Source organism: Nuphar pumila, chromosome 6 (genome assembly GCF_984573655.1).
Source record: "Nuphar pumila chromosome 6, dmNupPumi1.hap1.1, whole genome shotgun sequence".
In the NCBI taxonomy this organism is placed as follows: domain Eukaryota; kingdom Viridiplantae; phylum Streptophyta; class Magnoliopsida; order Nymphaeales; family Nymphaeaceae; genus Nuphar; species Nuphar pumila.
The window spans coordinates 18,578,356-18,596,545 of NC_143254.1; the positions used below are offsets into that span (position 1 = coordinate 18,578,356).

Sequence of the window (18,190 nt, forward strand, 5' to 3'; positions counted from 1 at the left end):
GAACACAAGTTTGAGCCCAGCCAAGCTGAGTTTTCTGATTCTAGTACGTGCAACTAAGCACCGCCAAATATTTCTGATCTTTTTTTTTTTTGGAAAGGCAAGCTGGGGTTAGGCAGACCCTTACCAGTTATACAACTATACCATTGGGTTTTGAACCTACAATGTCCCAACACAAAGTGACGTGCACCAGCTGCTCCTACCTCACAACCGGAGCCCTCGTTGGCAAATATTTCTAAATTTTCTTGTGAAGATTTCATGTATTTCCTGTTGTATATGCTGAACCCATGCGCGCTACAATCAGGTGACTCATTCATTAGAGATGAGTTGGAATGTGTCCTGTAACAATGAGATTCTACTGAATGACCAATTTCTTTACACTTGCTCCGTATTAGGGGTGGCAATCGGGTCGTGCCGGCGGGTTGGCGGGTCAGCATACCTCAACACGAACCCAACCCGTTTATTAAATGGGTTGGCTGTGGCAAACACGAACCCGACCCATTTATTAAACGGTTAACCCGACACGACACGATTAACCCGTTTAATAAACGGGTCGGGTCGGGTAAACGGGTTGGTGGGCGGTTGGCGAGTTGGCATACCCCTAACACGAACCTGACCCATTTAATAAATGGGTTAGGCAGGTCGACCCGTTTAAGCCAAACCCGAACCCGCCTAAGAAGCGGGTTGGCGGGTCGTGTCAGATTTTGCCACCCCTACTCCATATTGGCTGGGCATGTTAAATACTCCCAAATGGAGTTTAAAAAAAAAAATCAAAGACGGGAGTGTTGTTATAATTGATGATAAAGAGGTCTAAAACATGAAGAAGTCTCTCCTTATCCATGCCTGCACGCACTGGTTGATGTCTGAGTGGGTGAGCGTGCACAATTATTTTATTCCATCCATTGTGTAGATATAGAGATGTGAACAGGTCAGACTCCGTTCAGATGTAGTCTTAATTACAATGCCTATATTGGAATAAAGCTAGATAAGCTCATGCATTAACAATTTCATGTAAACATTCGTCAAGCCTGGTCTAAATGCTTTGATGAATCCACAGTCCAGATTCAGGCCATCTTCAGGTTCCACGTATAATGAGGGGGCGGTTTAAATCAGTGTCATCAAAGTCGAATCGAATCGGCCTTTTTTCAATTCAATCCAGTTACATTGGGCTGAATCAACTTTGTTTGCGGCATGAACTGGGCCTGAATCAGCCTTATGTTTAATTTTTTTCTTTTTATTTCCTTACATAAAAAAGAATTATTTGTTTAAATGAATCGATTCAAACCGAATCAATTCAGTTCAATTTTGACAAATTCAGACCTTTTTCGGAAACCGATTGGATTCAGAGACCAATTCTGACAACATTGGTTTAAATGCAGGTCAGATGAGACCCTTGACCCACAACCAGATTGGTTGTCTCTTGAATTCCTCTAAACACAAGTTCTCATCAAGTTTCAGTTAAGTTAAGTCTACCAAACCAGATTTCTCATTCCCCATGTAATTTATTTCCAAAGTTGACAGACTGACTATATTGAGCACAGAAGACCACCCAAAAGCACACACATACATACAGAAAAAGCAGATGGAAAGGTAAAGCACTTTCTTTGTGTACCAACGAGGGGGCTCCGCTTGTCTGGTAGGAGCAGCTATTGCAGGCCACCTTGTGTTGGGATGTTGCAGGTTCAAAACCCATTGGTATAGTTGTTTAACCTCAGCTTGCCATTCAAAAAAAAAAAAAAACGGAAACATGGTAGCAGATACACACATCCACACGCCAAACTTGTGACAAAGCTATTGATGCAATCAGTTTCACCTACCCATCAACACTACTAGAAAAGAGAGAAGAAAGCACGGGAACATATTGAACTAAGATTGCCAAAAAAATAAAAAAAGAGAGAAGAAAAAGGTCTGTAAAAACCATAATAAATTTTAAAACATCAAACCCTCTCCAATGACCACACCCTCATGCATGCTCTCTACTCCCTTTAAAACTCTTCAATGGCTACTAAGAAAGAAAATAAAGCTTTTGATAACAATTATTAAAAAAGTTGGTCAACCACTTCAGCTGCTTCAATTTCATTTGCATTTGTCTGTGTCTTGGAATGAGTTTTTACCTCAATCCTGTTTGGAGATAAAAAAAAACTCACAATCCCCAAAGCGGGGATGAGCACATTCTTCTCCCACAAGCGTCCAGCCTCGGATGGGGGGGCTTTGAAGACTGCTGTTGCGTCGATGCGAATTATGTTCCATCCACAGGCGCAAAAGTTTTGAATCCGGGCAGTTTGTTTTTCTGCCAGCTTGATGGTATTCTTTTTCATCTCACGTATAACCTCATCAAACATCTTTTTTCGCTTTTTTTCCTCGGGGTCCCAATCCTCATCCGAAGAGGAGGAGGAAGAAAAATCGGACGAGGAGTCCGGAGGGTAATGCTGAAAGTAGCGGGCAAACTCCGGCACGCCGATGCATAGCCTCAACCCGCGATCCATAGCCTCGTTTGGGTCGTAGAACTCCGCCATCTCTGCGAAGAGACCCACATCAATCATGTCATCGACCCGACGAGCCAGGAACTCGGACAGGACCTCGTGAGCGACATCAATCCATATGAAGCAGCAGTCGTACTGGAATCCGGGCCCGGAGGAGTCCGTGGAAACGAGGGCCTGGATGTAGGAATTGGACCCGCCAACGAGGATCGGGACCCGATTCCGGGCAGAGATAGCAGAAATGACCCGAGCGGCGAGCTGGGTGTACTGGTCGGCAGGGAGGTCGCCGGCTGGGTCGACGCAGTCCATGAGGTGGTGGGGCACGCCGCACCGCTCATCGTCGCGGATCTTGTTGGTGGCTATATCCAACCCCTTATAGACCTGCATCTTGTCGGAGTTAATGATCTCAGAGGGGAACCTGGTGGCGAGGTCGACGGAGAGACGAGATTTTCCGGTGCCGGTGGCGCCCATGATCACGACGAGCTTCTCCTTGGGACGAACGCAATAATCATCCATAGGTGCCATAGCTGCTGAAGCTCCTACTGCTCTGCTCGGTATGAGAGGAGATCTTCTAGTGAACGAAAACTACGTTGCTACTCCACGGATGGGAAACCTCCTAAGACAGTGAGAGCTCAGAAGGATGGTTGGAGGTAAGAGGATTGTGGGGTGCCTTCCTCTGCTGGTGCTATCATTTTAAAGAGAGAGGGGCAGAGACAGCATGCATGTACGTACGCGATTCAGGCAAGGTGGCGAATGGGGAAAGATTTGGTGGTACTGAGTAACCAAATTGGTGGAGATGAGGACGAGCCGTGAGTGGTAATCGAGAAGAAACAGATACGGTGATGTTTCAGAGAAGGGGGTAAAGATGAAGAGGAGCCGTATCTGGAAACCAGAATCGAGCTGGTCGACGCGGTGGGACTGGGAGCTTGTTGGGGGATAAGGAGGAATTATGTACAACCAAATTGCCAATCAGGAAATGAAATCAGCAGCATGCCCTCTCGCGGTGGGGTGGTGACTGCAAATCGTAGAAGGCCCCCATTTTATCGGGGGCTCTGGTGGTGACCATAGTCATAATGAGCACCACCCTTACTGAACTCAGTGACTCTCTCTCTCTCTCTCTCTCTCTCTCTCTCTCTTTTGGCATCCGTGGGTAACGAGCATGTCCCAATTATATATAATGAGTTGGTTCCTTAAAAAATGGCAATCATGGCCCACCACCCTCCCCATTTGCTAAGTGGGACGTGCTCATGGAGCATTTTTAAAAGGCTAAGTGAAAAGTGTTTTGTTTGATGGTTTGTTCGGGATTCGACCCCAAAAAAAAATTTTGAACAGAACACTGGTTTTCCGTAATAATTGTATAAGTTTAATGTTTATTTAGATTATATTTGGATGTTGCGTTTCAAATATCCGTTATTTGATGACTATGTGCGGACACCTTGGAGAGACATGCACAATGAGTCAGATTATTATTTTTGGATAGTATGACCCGATTCACTCATTATTTTACATGTTTTAACATATTTATTATGATTTTTTACCTTAAATATAGATTCAATTAAAAATGTATGTTTAAAATCATAAATTTTTTACTCGAATACTGATGAATTGGATTCAAATACCATAACATAAAAAAAAATGTACATAAAACAAATACACAACTATTTTTTCAATATCACAACGTTATAATTGGTATTGGATATGAATCCAATTACAAACATATGTCTAAAATCATGGATCTTGAATTGGATCCAAATAGAATAACATAAAATAACATTTAAAATATAAAACCTCAAATTGTATCTAAAAACTAAAAATATTTAAAATTTGAGCAATTTGAGAAAAAATAAAAAATGATATTTTGTAATATATAAATGATTTAATCATAAACATATTACATTGAATTATGAAAGTTTATCATAAAAATATCAAACCCTAAAATCAAATTATGAAACTCTATTAAATCATAAAACCCTAAAATGCAAGAAAATAAATTATAATTTAAAAAATTTGATTCAAAGCCCTAATCAATGAAAAAAAACTCGAACCAAATCAAATAAAACTCTAATCAAATTAACTATAAAAATCCTTAATTAAAAAAATTGATTCAAAGCTCTAATTAAAAAAAAAATTTAATCAAATTAACTACAGAAGCCCTAATTTAAGAAATTTGATCAAAGCCCTAATCAATGAAGAAAAAACAAAAAAAAAACTCTAATCAAATCAAAGAAAATCATAATCAAATTAACATAAAAAAACATTTACTTTAAACATTTTAATTCAAAGCTTTGATCAAATTAACTAAAAAAAACCTAATTTAAGAATTTTGATTCAAATCCCTAATCTATGAAAAAAAATATATGAAAATCAATGAAGAAAAAAAGAAAAAATAATGCCCTAAAAATTAAGAAGAATGAAAAGAAGGGGGAGAGGTGAAGAAGAAGAAGAATGAGGAACAAAGAACGAAGAAGAAGGGGAACAAAAAAGAAAAAAGAGAGAAAAACCCTTATTTATGAAGAATGAAGAAGAGAGAAGAAGAAGGAAAATGAAAAACAAAGGGGGAGAGACAAAGAAGAAGAAGAAGAAGAAAAATGAAAAACAAAGAAGGGGGGGGGGGGGGGGACGAAGAAGAAGGGAAACTTGGCTGCCTGCTTCACCACGGGTGCCGGTGACAATCGATAACACCTCGCCCCCACCAGACTCTACTTGGCTACATGAGAGAGAGAGAGAGAGAGGACCCCTCTCCCACCAATGTTTTTTAAAATTTTGTTCTACTCGTCCTCGTTCTCAGAGTGGAACAAATTAAAATTATATGGAAATAAGGATGCAATGGACGTGTTTCATGCATCTGTCGCATCTAATGTTTGTTAAAAACACTGTCTCCAATGTGATTTTTGTTTGAAATCATGCAAGGATAGTGCATCAAACATGCCCTTATATTTTGAAAATGAAACTATGTTCTTCGCAGTTTTGATTTTTTTTGCACTTTAAAACCATTTATCAAAATAGTTTAATGACTATTTAATCCAATTACTAAATCATTTTCTTAGATGTTTTCTTTGTTTCTTAAGAGACATGAGAGAAAGAAATGGCAATAATATATATATATATATATATATATATATATATATATATATATATATATATATATATATATATATATATATATATATATATTAACCCATATCTTCAAACATGTAAAGTGTTTGAAGATAGTTTGGACGAAGTGTCTCCGTTGATCATGCTGATCAAACAGTGATGTGTTTTTTTGTTGGCACTCAATAGATTTATTGGCGGTCGTGACTGCCGCTAAATCTTTAGGTGAAAAATACATATTTAGCACGGTCCAAAAATTAAATCTTTTTTTTTTTTTTTGAAAAAAATGAACTCGCGGCTATGGTAGTTAACATTATATATAAAGGTAACATTTGGTTATGGCCACATGAAGTACAAATGCCTCTATTTTTTTTTCTTTTTTGGTTGTTTTTATGAAATTAACCTTATACGTGTGATCTACATGTTTTTCTTTGGCTAAATCAGCTTTTAGATGCTAGATTATCACAAATAGGTGAGATCTTATAAGGCTTCAAAAATTAACGGCCTGCAATATATGATACTTTCTTGAGTCATAAAATCCTGTTTTTCATCAAAAGAACATGTTCCAAACATTGGTCCCCCCTATTTTGAATATATTGAATCTAACCATGAGGTATGAGGTTGAATTTGATCAAAACAAGTTGCGCCATGGTGTTTGCACATAGTGGCCCCATTACCAATTGTTATATATATATATATATATATATATATATATATATATATATATATATATATATATATATATATATATAACAGCATTGACAGGTGTGTACATCTTTTGGGTATTTATCACAAGGATTAGAGATTGCTACAGTCGTTTATATGCGCAAATGACTTGGTAAATGCCTCCGAACCCCCTTGTTAGGTTTTTTCTTACATCTAATACTATAGATTTTATTAAAAATCGGCTTTGGATCACTGGAATCCAACCTATGTACAGGTTTTTTTCGACCATGCTATGAAGGCATCAATTTTTCTTGGCTCATAAAAACATGTCTTTTGTCTAAAAAAACATGATCCAACAATATATTCCTACTAAATCTAGCACCATCTATAAGGTTAGATTGTGTCACAAAAACCTTTCATTCGTAAGATTCAAACTAGATTGTAGGTACAATCTATTGTACCAAATATAATCCCTTGTCACTAAATGTCTATGTCCAATCTGTGGGCAGTACCAAAGGTCCAAAGCACCAAGCTAATGATGGCAATTGACGCCATGATACACTTGCCCTACTGCAGGGCAGTTCTTCATTGTTATTTAATCAGGTTTCTTCCAGCACTAAATAAATATTAGTGTGCATGGGCATCATCACAGACGTTTCAATAAAACTTGAAAAAATAATTAGAGGAGCCCAATGGGGTTGTAGGCATGGCGTGCCCTCTGCCCCATGCTCTTTGACTAGCTAGGCTTGATTATGCTGCGACTCGGCAAAGTTGTGTTGACCAACTTGGATGGGAGTGGGCAGTTCTTTATTAATTTAATGTGATAAGGTTTTTTATGCTTAATAATTTGAAAGAAGGGCCATGTGGTGTTTTATTCAATAAAAGCATGTGTTTTGGGATGTGAGTAGACGCCACTGGAAGCATGCACGTTAAAACTACCGGGCATGGGACCCAAATTCTTAACTAAGCCTACTATTCCGCATGGGCCATTAACCTAGGGCATTGCTTCTTGGGTGCTTGCCCACATTTTAATTTGAAACTTTGAGGATATATATATATATATATAAAGTAGTAGCTTCGCACCATCATACTGGCCGTCCATTGCGGTCTTGATGGATGGCCAATGCAAAAAATGTGAAACTATTAGCTAGAATGTCAGTTTTTTCGCTTTTTAGGCTTTAACAGTGCTTTTAGAGCACTGTTGCGCTCAAAGGTGTAGTTAAAACACTTTTTTTTTTTTAAATGTATGTGTCCTTTAAGTGTTTTACCGACCCTTTCGCTAAAGCCTAAAAAAGCTATTTTCATCAATTTTTTTGCATTTTTTGTGCTGAATGTCCATCAAGGCTGCGATGGACAGCCATTATGATTGCGCTGGTAGTTACGCACCTAAGGGTTGTGCAACTACCACACACACACTATATATATATATAGAAAAAATTGTAGTTTTACAATCTTTAGGTGTGCAGCTACGAATGGAATCATGCTGGCGGCCAACAAGAGAAAATGGTGGCAAAACTCGCAAAAAAATGTCATTTTTTGTGAGTTTTTGAATTAGCTGCTCTTTTGAAGCACCACTAAATTTTTCAGTTCCGTTGGGACCTTTAACATCGCTAACACCTTAAAGCATCACTAATGCCCATCATTTTAGAAAGACTTTTAGTGGCCGTTTTGAGCATCGTTAAAGGCTTTTGCATGATTTTAAACGTTTTCAGCATTTTTTTTTGCTGGAAAAACACCGAGCGTCCATCATACGTGCGATAGACACTCAACAAAATCCTGTTGAGTTGCATACCTCAGCTACACATCACTATATATATATATATATATATATATATATATATATTATCGTATGCAAAAAAATGCGCCAAAAGCTCTGCACGCCTTTCTGCATGGGTCAGTTGGAAGGCTAAAACTTTGAGAGTTTTGTACATGAGGAGTGTTTGTGGCTTGCTGCAAAGGTGAAACCGGTAGTCAGGAGAGGAACATTTGAGGAGTGTGAGCCTTGATACTTGAGGAGTTTCACACTGAACCCTACGTCACACGGACACACCATTTTGGCTCTCCGTCTCCGGTGACATTCGCCAACAGGATTGAAGACTGACATGTACGACATTATTTTAAAATAATATTTTATTATATTTTAATTATATTTAAATGACAAGGTTTTAATGTTACAATATTCACAAAATAGTTTTTTTATTAATTAAAAAAATCTGTGTCCTCGTGTGTACTTTCGAGTTGAATCCTAACTCCACATCCTCGAGACCCAAAATCATTGTGACGTAGATGAACACCACACACAAAAAAAAATTAATATATGACTTGGTGTGCTTGAAGGGACCTGTTAAAATTAGTTAAACTAGTATGAGTCGTAATATTAAATAAAAAGGGTCTCAATTCAAAATTCCCACTACAGCCAAACCCAACTTGACTAATAAAAAAGAAAAAAAAATGAATTATTACATGCTCTTTCTGCATTCTATATTCTTTATGTAAACTCAAAATGATCATCATAACGTCCGGCCAGTCAACCTTAGGGTGAAATAAGCAAGTTGGGCTTAGGAACATCATTAAATCAGTCATAATAAATCAAGTGAAGAAAAGCATCGAGTGGTTTATCCTTCCAACATCGATCCAAACTCATGGCCCTACTTGGACAAAATGTTGAGGAACAACAATAAAACCTAAAAATCTGATACATCAAGCTCTTCACATGATCTTTGAACAAGTTCCTAAGCCTCCATTCGCAAGGGGGTCACACATGTGGTTAGGAGATGAGGCGATAGAAGTATTGACAGGATAAGTCCCTACCCAAGTAGGGATCCATGTGGAGGTGGATTCTATAAAAACCTAATGCAGTCGAGACTCTAACATGGAGCTTTCTAGAGGAATAGGATAGAGATAAAAATCCTTTAGAAGAATGAAACTCTCTAGGAAGCTTTTTCTTTTTGGGATAATTTTATGGGAAAACCCTCTTATCACCTGCCATACATTGGCTGTCCTCCCGTTGGTAAAACCCTTGAGGTTCTCCCTGCTCACTAGAAAGTACACCCAGCTTCAACCTTGTGGCAAGAGATGTCACTACAATAACTAAACTAGTGGGAGTCAAGATATCCTACCTAAGGGCTCTCATGTTCAAAATCCCTTTGAGGGATACACGTGCAAATTTATTCTTCATTTCTATAATGCCACAGTCGGTTGACTGAGGAAGTTACGAAAAGAGAAAACATCAGGAGGTTATGGGAGAGGAAAGCATTACCCCTCTCCCTCTCCCACAAAAATGAAAAGTGGGAGAGGGGGGGGGGGGGACGTCCTCCCCCCCACGATTAAGGAAGGAGACGTGGTAACAAATACCCCTCACCATTCGATTCAGCACCACCGAGAGAGAGTGTGTGTCTCAGAGAGAACGAGACAAGGAGGAGGCATAGCCACCACCGACCATAGGTAGGTCACGCTCTCTCTCTCCCATTTTCTCTTCAAAGCAGAGGATGTCGGCATCTGTGAGGTTGCCGATGAGTTGCAGAGATGCAGGGATAGGGTTCTCCTTGTCTCTGCCTCTCATAAAAAGGGTGTAACAGAGGGGCTTCCCTATGCCATCAATATTGGCAACCAGTAGGTCACTGATGATGAAAAAACAAAAAATGAAACCTGCAGACTGCGGGATAGGCAGACTCGGTCTGCACAAAAGGCAGACTGAGTTGGGCATGTGATGACCAAGGTGACTCAGTCTCGGCATGCCCAGACTGAGGCAAGTAGCATAAAAAAATATTAACGTGACAGACCGACTTGGTCTGGAGAGACCGACTTAGGTATGAATGGTGTAGCAGGTCGACATGGTCTGAACAAACTGAGTCAGGTCTATTTGCTTGGCAGACCGAGCCCGATCCATAATCAGGGTAGACCAACTCAGCCTAAGCAAATCGACTTGGGTTTGCTTTCGATGGACCGACTCAATCCAGACCAAGTCGGGCCCACGAGGACTTATAGAAATATATATATATATATATATATATATATATATATATATATATATATATATATATATATATATAGAATGGATGGGTACATACAGTAGAGTAAAAATCGAGATGGCAAAGACCTCGATTTTTTAATACAAATCAGATCCAAGTTTGGATCCAAATTGGATCTAAACTCAAATTGGATTACGTGTACTTAAAGTGAATACAAAACTAAGTAGATTTAGCTGGGGTTTAATCCAAATCCAAGACTTTCCAGCATAGATACCATACTTGTGCCAAACCCTCACGGAAAGGTCTGGATCAGGCATACCGGATCCAAGATCTAGTTAGAATTGCAGTTGAAAAACCTAAGTGATCTGCTTTGGAATAAGAATGGATCTAGATATGAAATTTAATGTGAACCAGATATGGTGTAAAGACAATATAAATCAAGAATATTACATGAAACCGAGAGTGGTCAAAGAGTAAAAAGACTATTTTGCCCTCAATATGCCTGAATAATAAACAAGGCATAACTTGGTACTTCGAGATCGGATTCAAGTGATTTTTGAATCCTTGGATTCTCCTTTTAGAGTAGGATTCATTAACAAGGAATGTGATGATAAACTCTAAAATAATGGGGTTAGAGTTTGACATTAAAGTTTAGGGGTATTTTTATATTTTTTATAAAGATAAGGCTTTAAATAATAATACAGAATATTCATTGATTTCAGATTAAAAATTGCGAGAAGACTAAGGTATTTCCTTAGAGTTGGAATTAAGTGTTACAAGTAAGTGAAAATTTACAAATTCATATTTAGTTGAATAAAATACATGATAGTTGGTTTAGTCATCTTTCAATGAGATTTCATGTGTTTTAAGTATGCCAGTTTTATTTATTTTGAATAGAACATTGTTTATCATGCTTAAGAATCCATAATTTTGATGTTCAGTATGATGCTTAAATATGATGATACATATTGCATGTTTCTTTATTTATGACATAATTATGAATATATCCTATATAGGGAAAATCATGATATTTTTACATGTAAAAGATTGATGTATGATGTTAAGAATTGAGTGTAGAGTTTCAGAGTTTAGGGATATGATTTGTCCTAAGAATGTTATGCTTATGTCTTGGAAGGGGCATTGTAAGTGTCGTGATTTAATAAGTCTGTGGTGGGATGTTATCCTTAAAATTATGACATGTGAATACGTGTTAAAAAATAGTTAGTAGACATGCATTAATGATTGTATAATGCACTAAGTTTAAGAAATGAATGTTGAAAGAATAATGTGCATAGGATAACCACACAAAATATAATAAGGAACTCTACTGGGAGGCATGGTCTAGGACATTGTTGAGATGTGTACCTTAAAAATTTCTTAAAGGTTCCTAAGTGACCCTTAAAGGTTAAAACATTGCTCACATGACACATGTAGGATGTAGCATGAACCACAAAACCTTAGAGCAAGTATAACTTCTCAACACCTTAGGGACAAGTATAGCTCCTTGAGTACCTTGGGGGCAGGTATAACCACCCTAGCTCTTCGGCTAGTTACCGATGAGCTCCTTAAAGCTCCAATCTTGCAATCGGTGAGCAACTGCAATAATTGTGTTCATAATTTGGGCCATTTTGGACTATGTTGTTGTGAGTTATTCATATGTTTGGCCAATACCGTAAACGGAGTTGTTTATATGAGTTGCTACGTCCAAGGAGGCTATGTCTAGAATAGCCGATTAGAGTAGAGTATGAGTTTGAGTATGATGATAGAAATACGATAAAAATGAGTAAATTTCATAAACATGTGTGCATAATTAGCAAACTAAACTAAGACTAAAAGCTTAGAGCTCACTACAATTATAACTGTCGTATCTATTTATAAATGAAAACTTACTAGGTTGTAGACTGACCCATTTTCTTGGTTGCAACTATAGGTTCAAGAATTGTTGCCACCAAAAGAAGCTGGTAGTGAACTTTTTGACTCAACGGCCTCCGGACATCACAACATCTAAAGTATTGTTCATTTTTACATTTCTGCTTATCTTGTTTATGTAATTGGATCATTTGTATTTGGGCAAAAATGATTATTGTTAATGGATATATGGACCTTTTAAGAAAAAAAATTGACACGATTTTTAGGCCATTATGATAATTTCTCTCTAAACATTAACGTCCACAAACTTGGGCTCGAAAGGCCCCGGTTTGGGCCATTACAATTTATGAAGTCTTTGATTTGTTGGTTTGTTTGTTTTCTCTCTTTTTTTTGCTTCTTGTTGTTAAATGATCTCTTGTCACCTAGTTCCATATTTTTGAGCTAACTCTTCCAATCTTCTAATAAATTCAACACCAACCTCTCTCTTGAGTTAAGTTGACCCGTACTCCAAATAGGGAGGGTCAATCTTAGCATGTGTGTGTGAGAGAGAAAGAGAGAGAGAGAGAAAGACTCTTTGCCATGACTAGAAGTCTTTTCCAAAGCAAACTACCTTACTTGTCCCCTCAAGTAAGTTTGTGTGCATGCCATTATAGGCGATAAAAACTAATTCAGAATGAGTGGTACCGCTATCACTATCGAAGCCCATAAAGAGCTTGGTGACCGAACGAATCATCCTCTGCCTTTTCTTATAGATATAGAAAAATTGTTCCATTAACAAATGCCTTTCCATCCTGCAAATTTCTTGTCTTGGGTCTTTCTGCTTTCTTCCACCTAACCACTCAACAGTCATTACTTTTTTTTATTGGAATTTTGACAAGTGTTTTCTCATTTTAGAGCTAAATAAAATATCATTGTTATTAAGAAGCATTTTCCCAACTAGGTTCGGAGTAGGTGGTGGCTTCCTACCACTTTTTTGGCCTACTGTCAGCTTATTACATACGAGAAAATAGGTTTTTCAGGTTATTTTTTACAATTTTGACTTCTAGATTTGCTAAAAACTGACATTTGGATCATATTTTTTAAATAAAAGTATGATTTTTTAAGCCTTGAATATTTATGAAAATTTTATACTATCAAATTTTAAACCTTATAAAAATCTACATGTGTGTTATAATTGGACTAGCCAAGGGTCGATTCCTATAAAAAAAAAAGAATGTAGAACATATATGTATGATCATATTTAAAGAAAACAATGAAAAAAACAATAAGGTGACGACGGTAGAACAGAAAAGTGGTAGTTATCACTTTTTCCTATAGGTATTATTTTTCTCCTTTTTCGCTTCCTAAAAAGATTTAAGAAATACTAATGGTAACCATTCGAGCCGAAGAAATTAGTAATATTATTCGTGAACGGATTAAACAATATAATAGAAAAGTAAAGATTGTGAACATTGGCACGTGGGCAACAACATTGCTCGTATTCATGGTCTTGATGAAGTAATGGCAGGTGAATTAGTAGAATTTGAAGAAGGTACAGTAGGTATTGCTTCAAATTTGAAGAACTCACTTCGATCACATCCAGACAAATAGAAGCAGGGCAACGCGCAATGGCACGATATGCCCATCATGGCAAAAAAATATGGGTACATATATTCTCCGACAAACCCGTTACACTAAGACCCGCGTGTATGGGTTGGGGGAAGGGATCTCCTTAATATTGGGTATCCGGGATAAAACAAATTGGTTTTACCAATCTTTTTTGCATCCATAAATAATTTGTACGTATACTCCCCCTCTAAAGAAGCAATTTCATAAATAATTGCTTTAAGCAAACAGTACAAAAATAACCCGGAGCTTTAGCTGGCATGGATAGATACTTTTGAGCTCAATTGCTAGCCTAGACTTCCATGACTGGAATCTGCACATCATGATTTCCAGGCAGTCAGTCTGACCGCAGCAGAGTCGGCACCGAGGAATTGGTACAGGAAAACTCTGGTGGATGAGCATCACGAGGAATTGGTACAGGAAAACTCTGGTGGATGAGCATCACATGGGACCATAAATGTTTAGTCTTTGCAGAATGAAGAATGGTCAGAGAGGAAGAGGAGGCATGTTGGCTATTCATTCGAAGTTATTTTATGCTTATGTTTTGGACAGGCTAAGAGGTGGTTGATTGTGTCTAGCATGTACAATATGCTCCCAATTTTATAATCCAACTAGTTGGTTTTGCTTTTTTAATGTTCTCTTCAAACAAGCTTGTTCTCCATTAAGGCTGACATGAATGAACACACCCTACTCCATTGTCTCTCATATGCCCAACTGTCAGCCTTGTAGATCAAGCAAAACATAAAATATGAGGTGCTAACGGTTTGCTACTGTTGTTCCATCATATTGTCAGAAATCATGAGTGGACAACCATCAGAGGATGGACATAAATGTTACTCCAGTTGAAAGAATGACTCTACTGCTCGCTCATTGTGATGCAGTTGCATGCGTGGGGGCAGCTGACTCTTTGTTTTATTTACACCTTTATATATATATATATATATATATATATATATATATATATATATAGAGAGAGAGAGAGAGAGAGAGAATTTATGGTGGTTTTGAGTGATACTATACCGTGATACACATGCTTCTTTAACGTTTATTCGCTGTGGATCAGGTTTTATCATGTCTAATACAAGATTCGATTTTTGAGAATAAAAAATTGGTTTACAATTCATGAAGATAAGAATGAGTTAGCCATGATGTAAGATATCATGTGGGAATCATTTTTAACACAAGATATTGTTAAATAAAGCATGCTCAACATGATCCAATGGTCACTTTTCCCTTTTGAAGATTATATATCTTTGTAAATCAAGCATGTACCATCATAAGTTATGGTGGCAGGTTTCGTGCCACGAGAGAAGCACCTACGCATATATGAGATTGATGCAAGGTCCAAAGTGGGGATCATAACGATCTACACTATAATCTACAAACTGCTGTATGCAAATTTCTTATATAGAAAGAAAACATGAAGAAACCCTAATTTTAATGTGGATCCATAAAAGATCCGATATGTAGCTGAAATCCAAAAATGCAAAAAAAAAAAAAGTCAAAATGGATTCAAGTGGATCTTTTAAACCTGATCATGTCTCACTCCCAATCTGCGTCAGCTGTGATCCACATTATGAGAACATAATAATAGAGAGAAAATAATTGAGAGAAAAGGCAGTAGTTAATTATCTTAATGACATCTACCTGAAATGGAGTGCGCCTACTATATATGGGAGGTATGTTCCAAAGAGCAGATCCAATGCTTGGATTGAGTACATAGAAAAATTGCTTATGGTGTCACTCACAGTGATTTTCTGTGTTTTATGTGGGCAAAGTATTTTGTTAAGTACTGTTTTATGGGGACCAATGGAATGGGGGGCTCCCCTTGTTTGGTAGGAGCGGTTAGTGCACATCACCTTTGTGTTGGGACGTTGTAACTTGTAAGTTCAAAACCAAATGGTGGGTTGTATAACTGGTGAGGAGGCCTGCCAAGCCCCAGCTTGCCTATGGCAAAACAAATTACTTGTTCAAGTACTGGTCCCGTGATTTGATTTTTATCAAATTCACTATTGAGCATATATAGTTCATCTTTGACATGAATGGGGGTAAACTGATTCAGTACTTCATTTACGTGTTCTATAAGTCCATTCAAGACAATTTTGGTTTCATATCAATCTTCTTCTTTTTTGTGCAAGGAAATCATGTCTATCCTTTTTACTTCATTGCTTTTCATTTTCTTCCTTTTCATGCGTACCAAGCTTTTTAAGACTAGTTAGGCGCCTTGTCACAACTATGGATGATATTTTGGATTTATTGAAATGATTTTATAAAACAACAAAATCATGATAAAATTATGATAATTTCAAATATTTCCAGTTTTATGATGTGATGATTTATGACAATCTTATCTCGGTTTAATCACTTCTTAATATATGAACCTTCTAGTTTTTTATTTACTTCATATTTTCTCTGATGTTTGCAGTTTTTTCAAAAATTCAATATGCCAACATTCTAAGGTCCACCAAGTAAAAGGAGCAACTAACTAAAGATCTGTATAACATTATTTGATCATGCTTGCTACTGTTGATATCACAAGTCTTAGGATTATTTATGGCAATCACCACCAACGGCTCAAATTCATTAAAAAAGTGTAGGCTACCGTTTTTGAGAAAGCATGCGGCATCTTTCAGGATCACCTTTAACAAATATGCATCTATTTGGGATAGTATGCAAAGTCTCCAAGGCCCATCTTTGAGGATAAGCCAAACCAACTATCAGAATTCAGAAACGCAACTCAAGATTTGAATAACTGACCAAAATACCACATTGCCACCAGGTTCATTGGCATAAACCCCAAGTCTCTCTTGCCCACTAAGGACTACATCCAGCTTAAGCCTTACAACAAAGGATGGAGTGTTGAACTGGAGGCATCCTGTCAACTTCATGACATTCAGGAGTCTCCCCTACCAAATGGGTGGAGCCCTAATGGGCTGCAACTCAAGAGTACCATAAGGAATGATTCATTCTTTGGTTTATGGGGAAAACATTTAGTAATGGTGGCATTACGTATAAGCAACTCTGAAAATTATAGACGCAGGTTAGTATTTTAAACCAATCGGAATTTGTAGAAGTGTTCAGCATTTTCCAAATATACAGTATGAACTGACATTTTAATCAATTTTTTTTAACCAAAAAACATGACTTATGACCCGAGAATATATCACACATGATAGCAATTGATTTTGGAAACCTTATAAAAGCATGCCTACATGGCGTAATCGAACTAGTCAAGAGCCCATTTCCACCAAGTAAAACATGTAAATCACATTTCTAAAGTTAGTTACATGTAGAACAACTAAAAAAATAAAAAATGAAAAATGAGGCATGTGTACCTCATGTCACCATTACCAAATGCTCTCTCTCTCTCTCTTTCTATATATATATATATATATATATATATATATATATATATATATATATATATATATATATATATATATATATATATATATATATATATATATAGTAATGATAGGGTGCTCCCGGAGTACCTACTCCCGCCTAATATAAGCCTTAGATTTTCAAATTTCTTAAACTTTTCTAGTTGATCAGACACTATAGATATGATCTAATAAGCATTATTTAGTATCAAACAAGTTTTGGATTGTGATTATAGCATATATGTTTGTTTTTTATGACCTTTAAAAATCAACAACTCACAATGCATCAAATTTTTATGACTTAATACTTTTATGTAAAAAACATGATCCAAAGCATGATTTTCCATCACAAACTATGTTGAGTACATCCATAAGGTTTAATTGAGAAGATACAACCTATAACCATGATTTCTAGTACTAGGGAGTAGGTACTCTTGGAGCACCATAGCACTACTCATATATATATATATATATATATATATATATATATATATATATATATATATATATATATATATATGACATTAAACTAATTATATTTAACATTAGATGAATTCAATCTTATTAAAATAACAAAATTACTATTAAAAATTATCGTTAAAAAAATCAAATACCCAGCAAACTTTTGGGTTTAATTCATGCACACACAAAAAGTTTGAAAGTTTGCAAATTCAAAGTTGGATTGTTCTTGGGTTAACCGTTATGTTTTAAATTTACTATTTTATCATTATAACTCATGAAACGAATTACTAATTTACCCCTTTTTTAAAAGTCTGAACAAAGTTTAACCGTAAGACGGCCAACAAAATGTATTTAATGTAAATGATATCCGAAATCTTGACTTCCCCAATATAAAACAAAAGCACTAACCATTACACCAATTAAACATTTATTCAAAATTTTAAGATTTTTTTTTATATAACCATGTTTAAATTCCAACAAGCCAATAAATCCAATAATGACCTAACCCACTTATAGCATAACTGGGTTCATGTTTGGTATACATGAAGTTTCAAGTTTCCAAACATGAACTTGGTTGTGCTATCATTGTGATGGGTCATTGTCATGTTGATTGGCTTTAGGGTCATCAACCAGTCAGATACCCAATCTATCAAGGTATACCCAA

At 36.7% G+C, this 18,190-nt stretch overlaps 1 protein-coding gene across 1 annotated transcript; it reads right to left on the reverse strand.

Moving 5' to 3' along the window:
• Positions 1–2,036: 2,036 nt before the first annotated feature.
• LOC149834183 (adenylate isopentenyltransferase-like) lies at positions 2,037–3,002 on the reverse strand. The gene has a single exon (XM_090009298.1). The coding sequence runs from the start codon at positions 3,000–3,002 to the stop codon at positions 2,037–2,039; it is 966 nt and encodes a 321-aa protein (XP_089865424.1).
• Between the last annotated feature and the right edge of the window lie 15,188 nt (positions 3,003–18,190).

Bases quoted from the DNA above. Each gene is read 5' to 3' on its own strand.
- LOC149834183 (XM_090009298.1), bottom strand. From the start codon at position 3,002: ATGGCACCTATGGATGATTATTGCGTTCGTCCCAAGGAGAAGCTCGTC.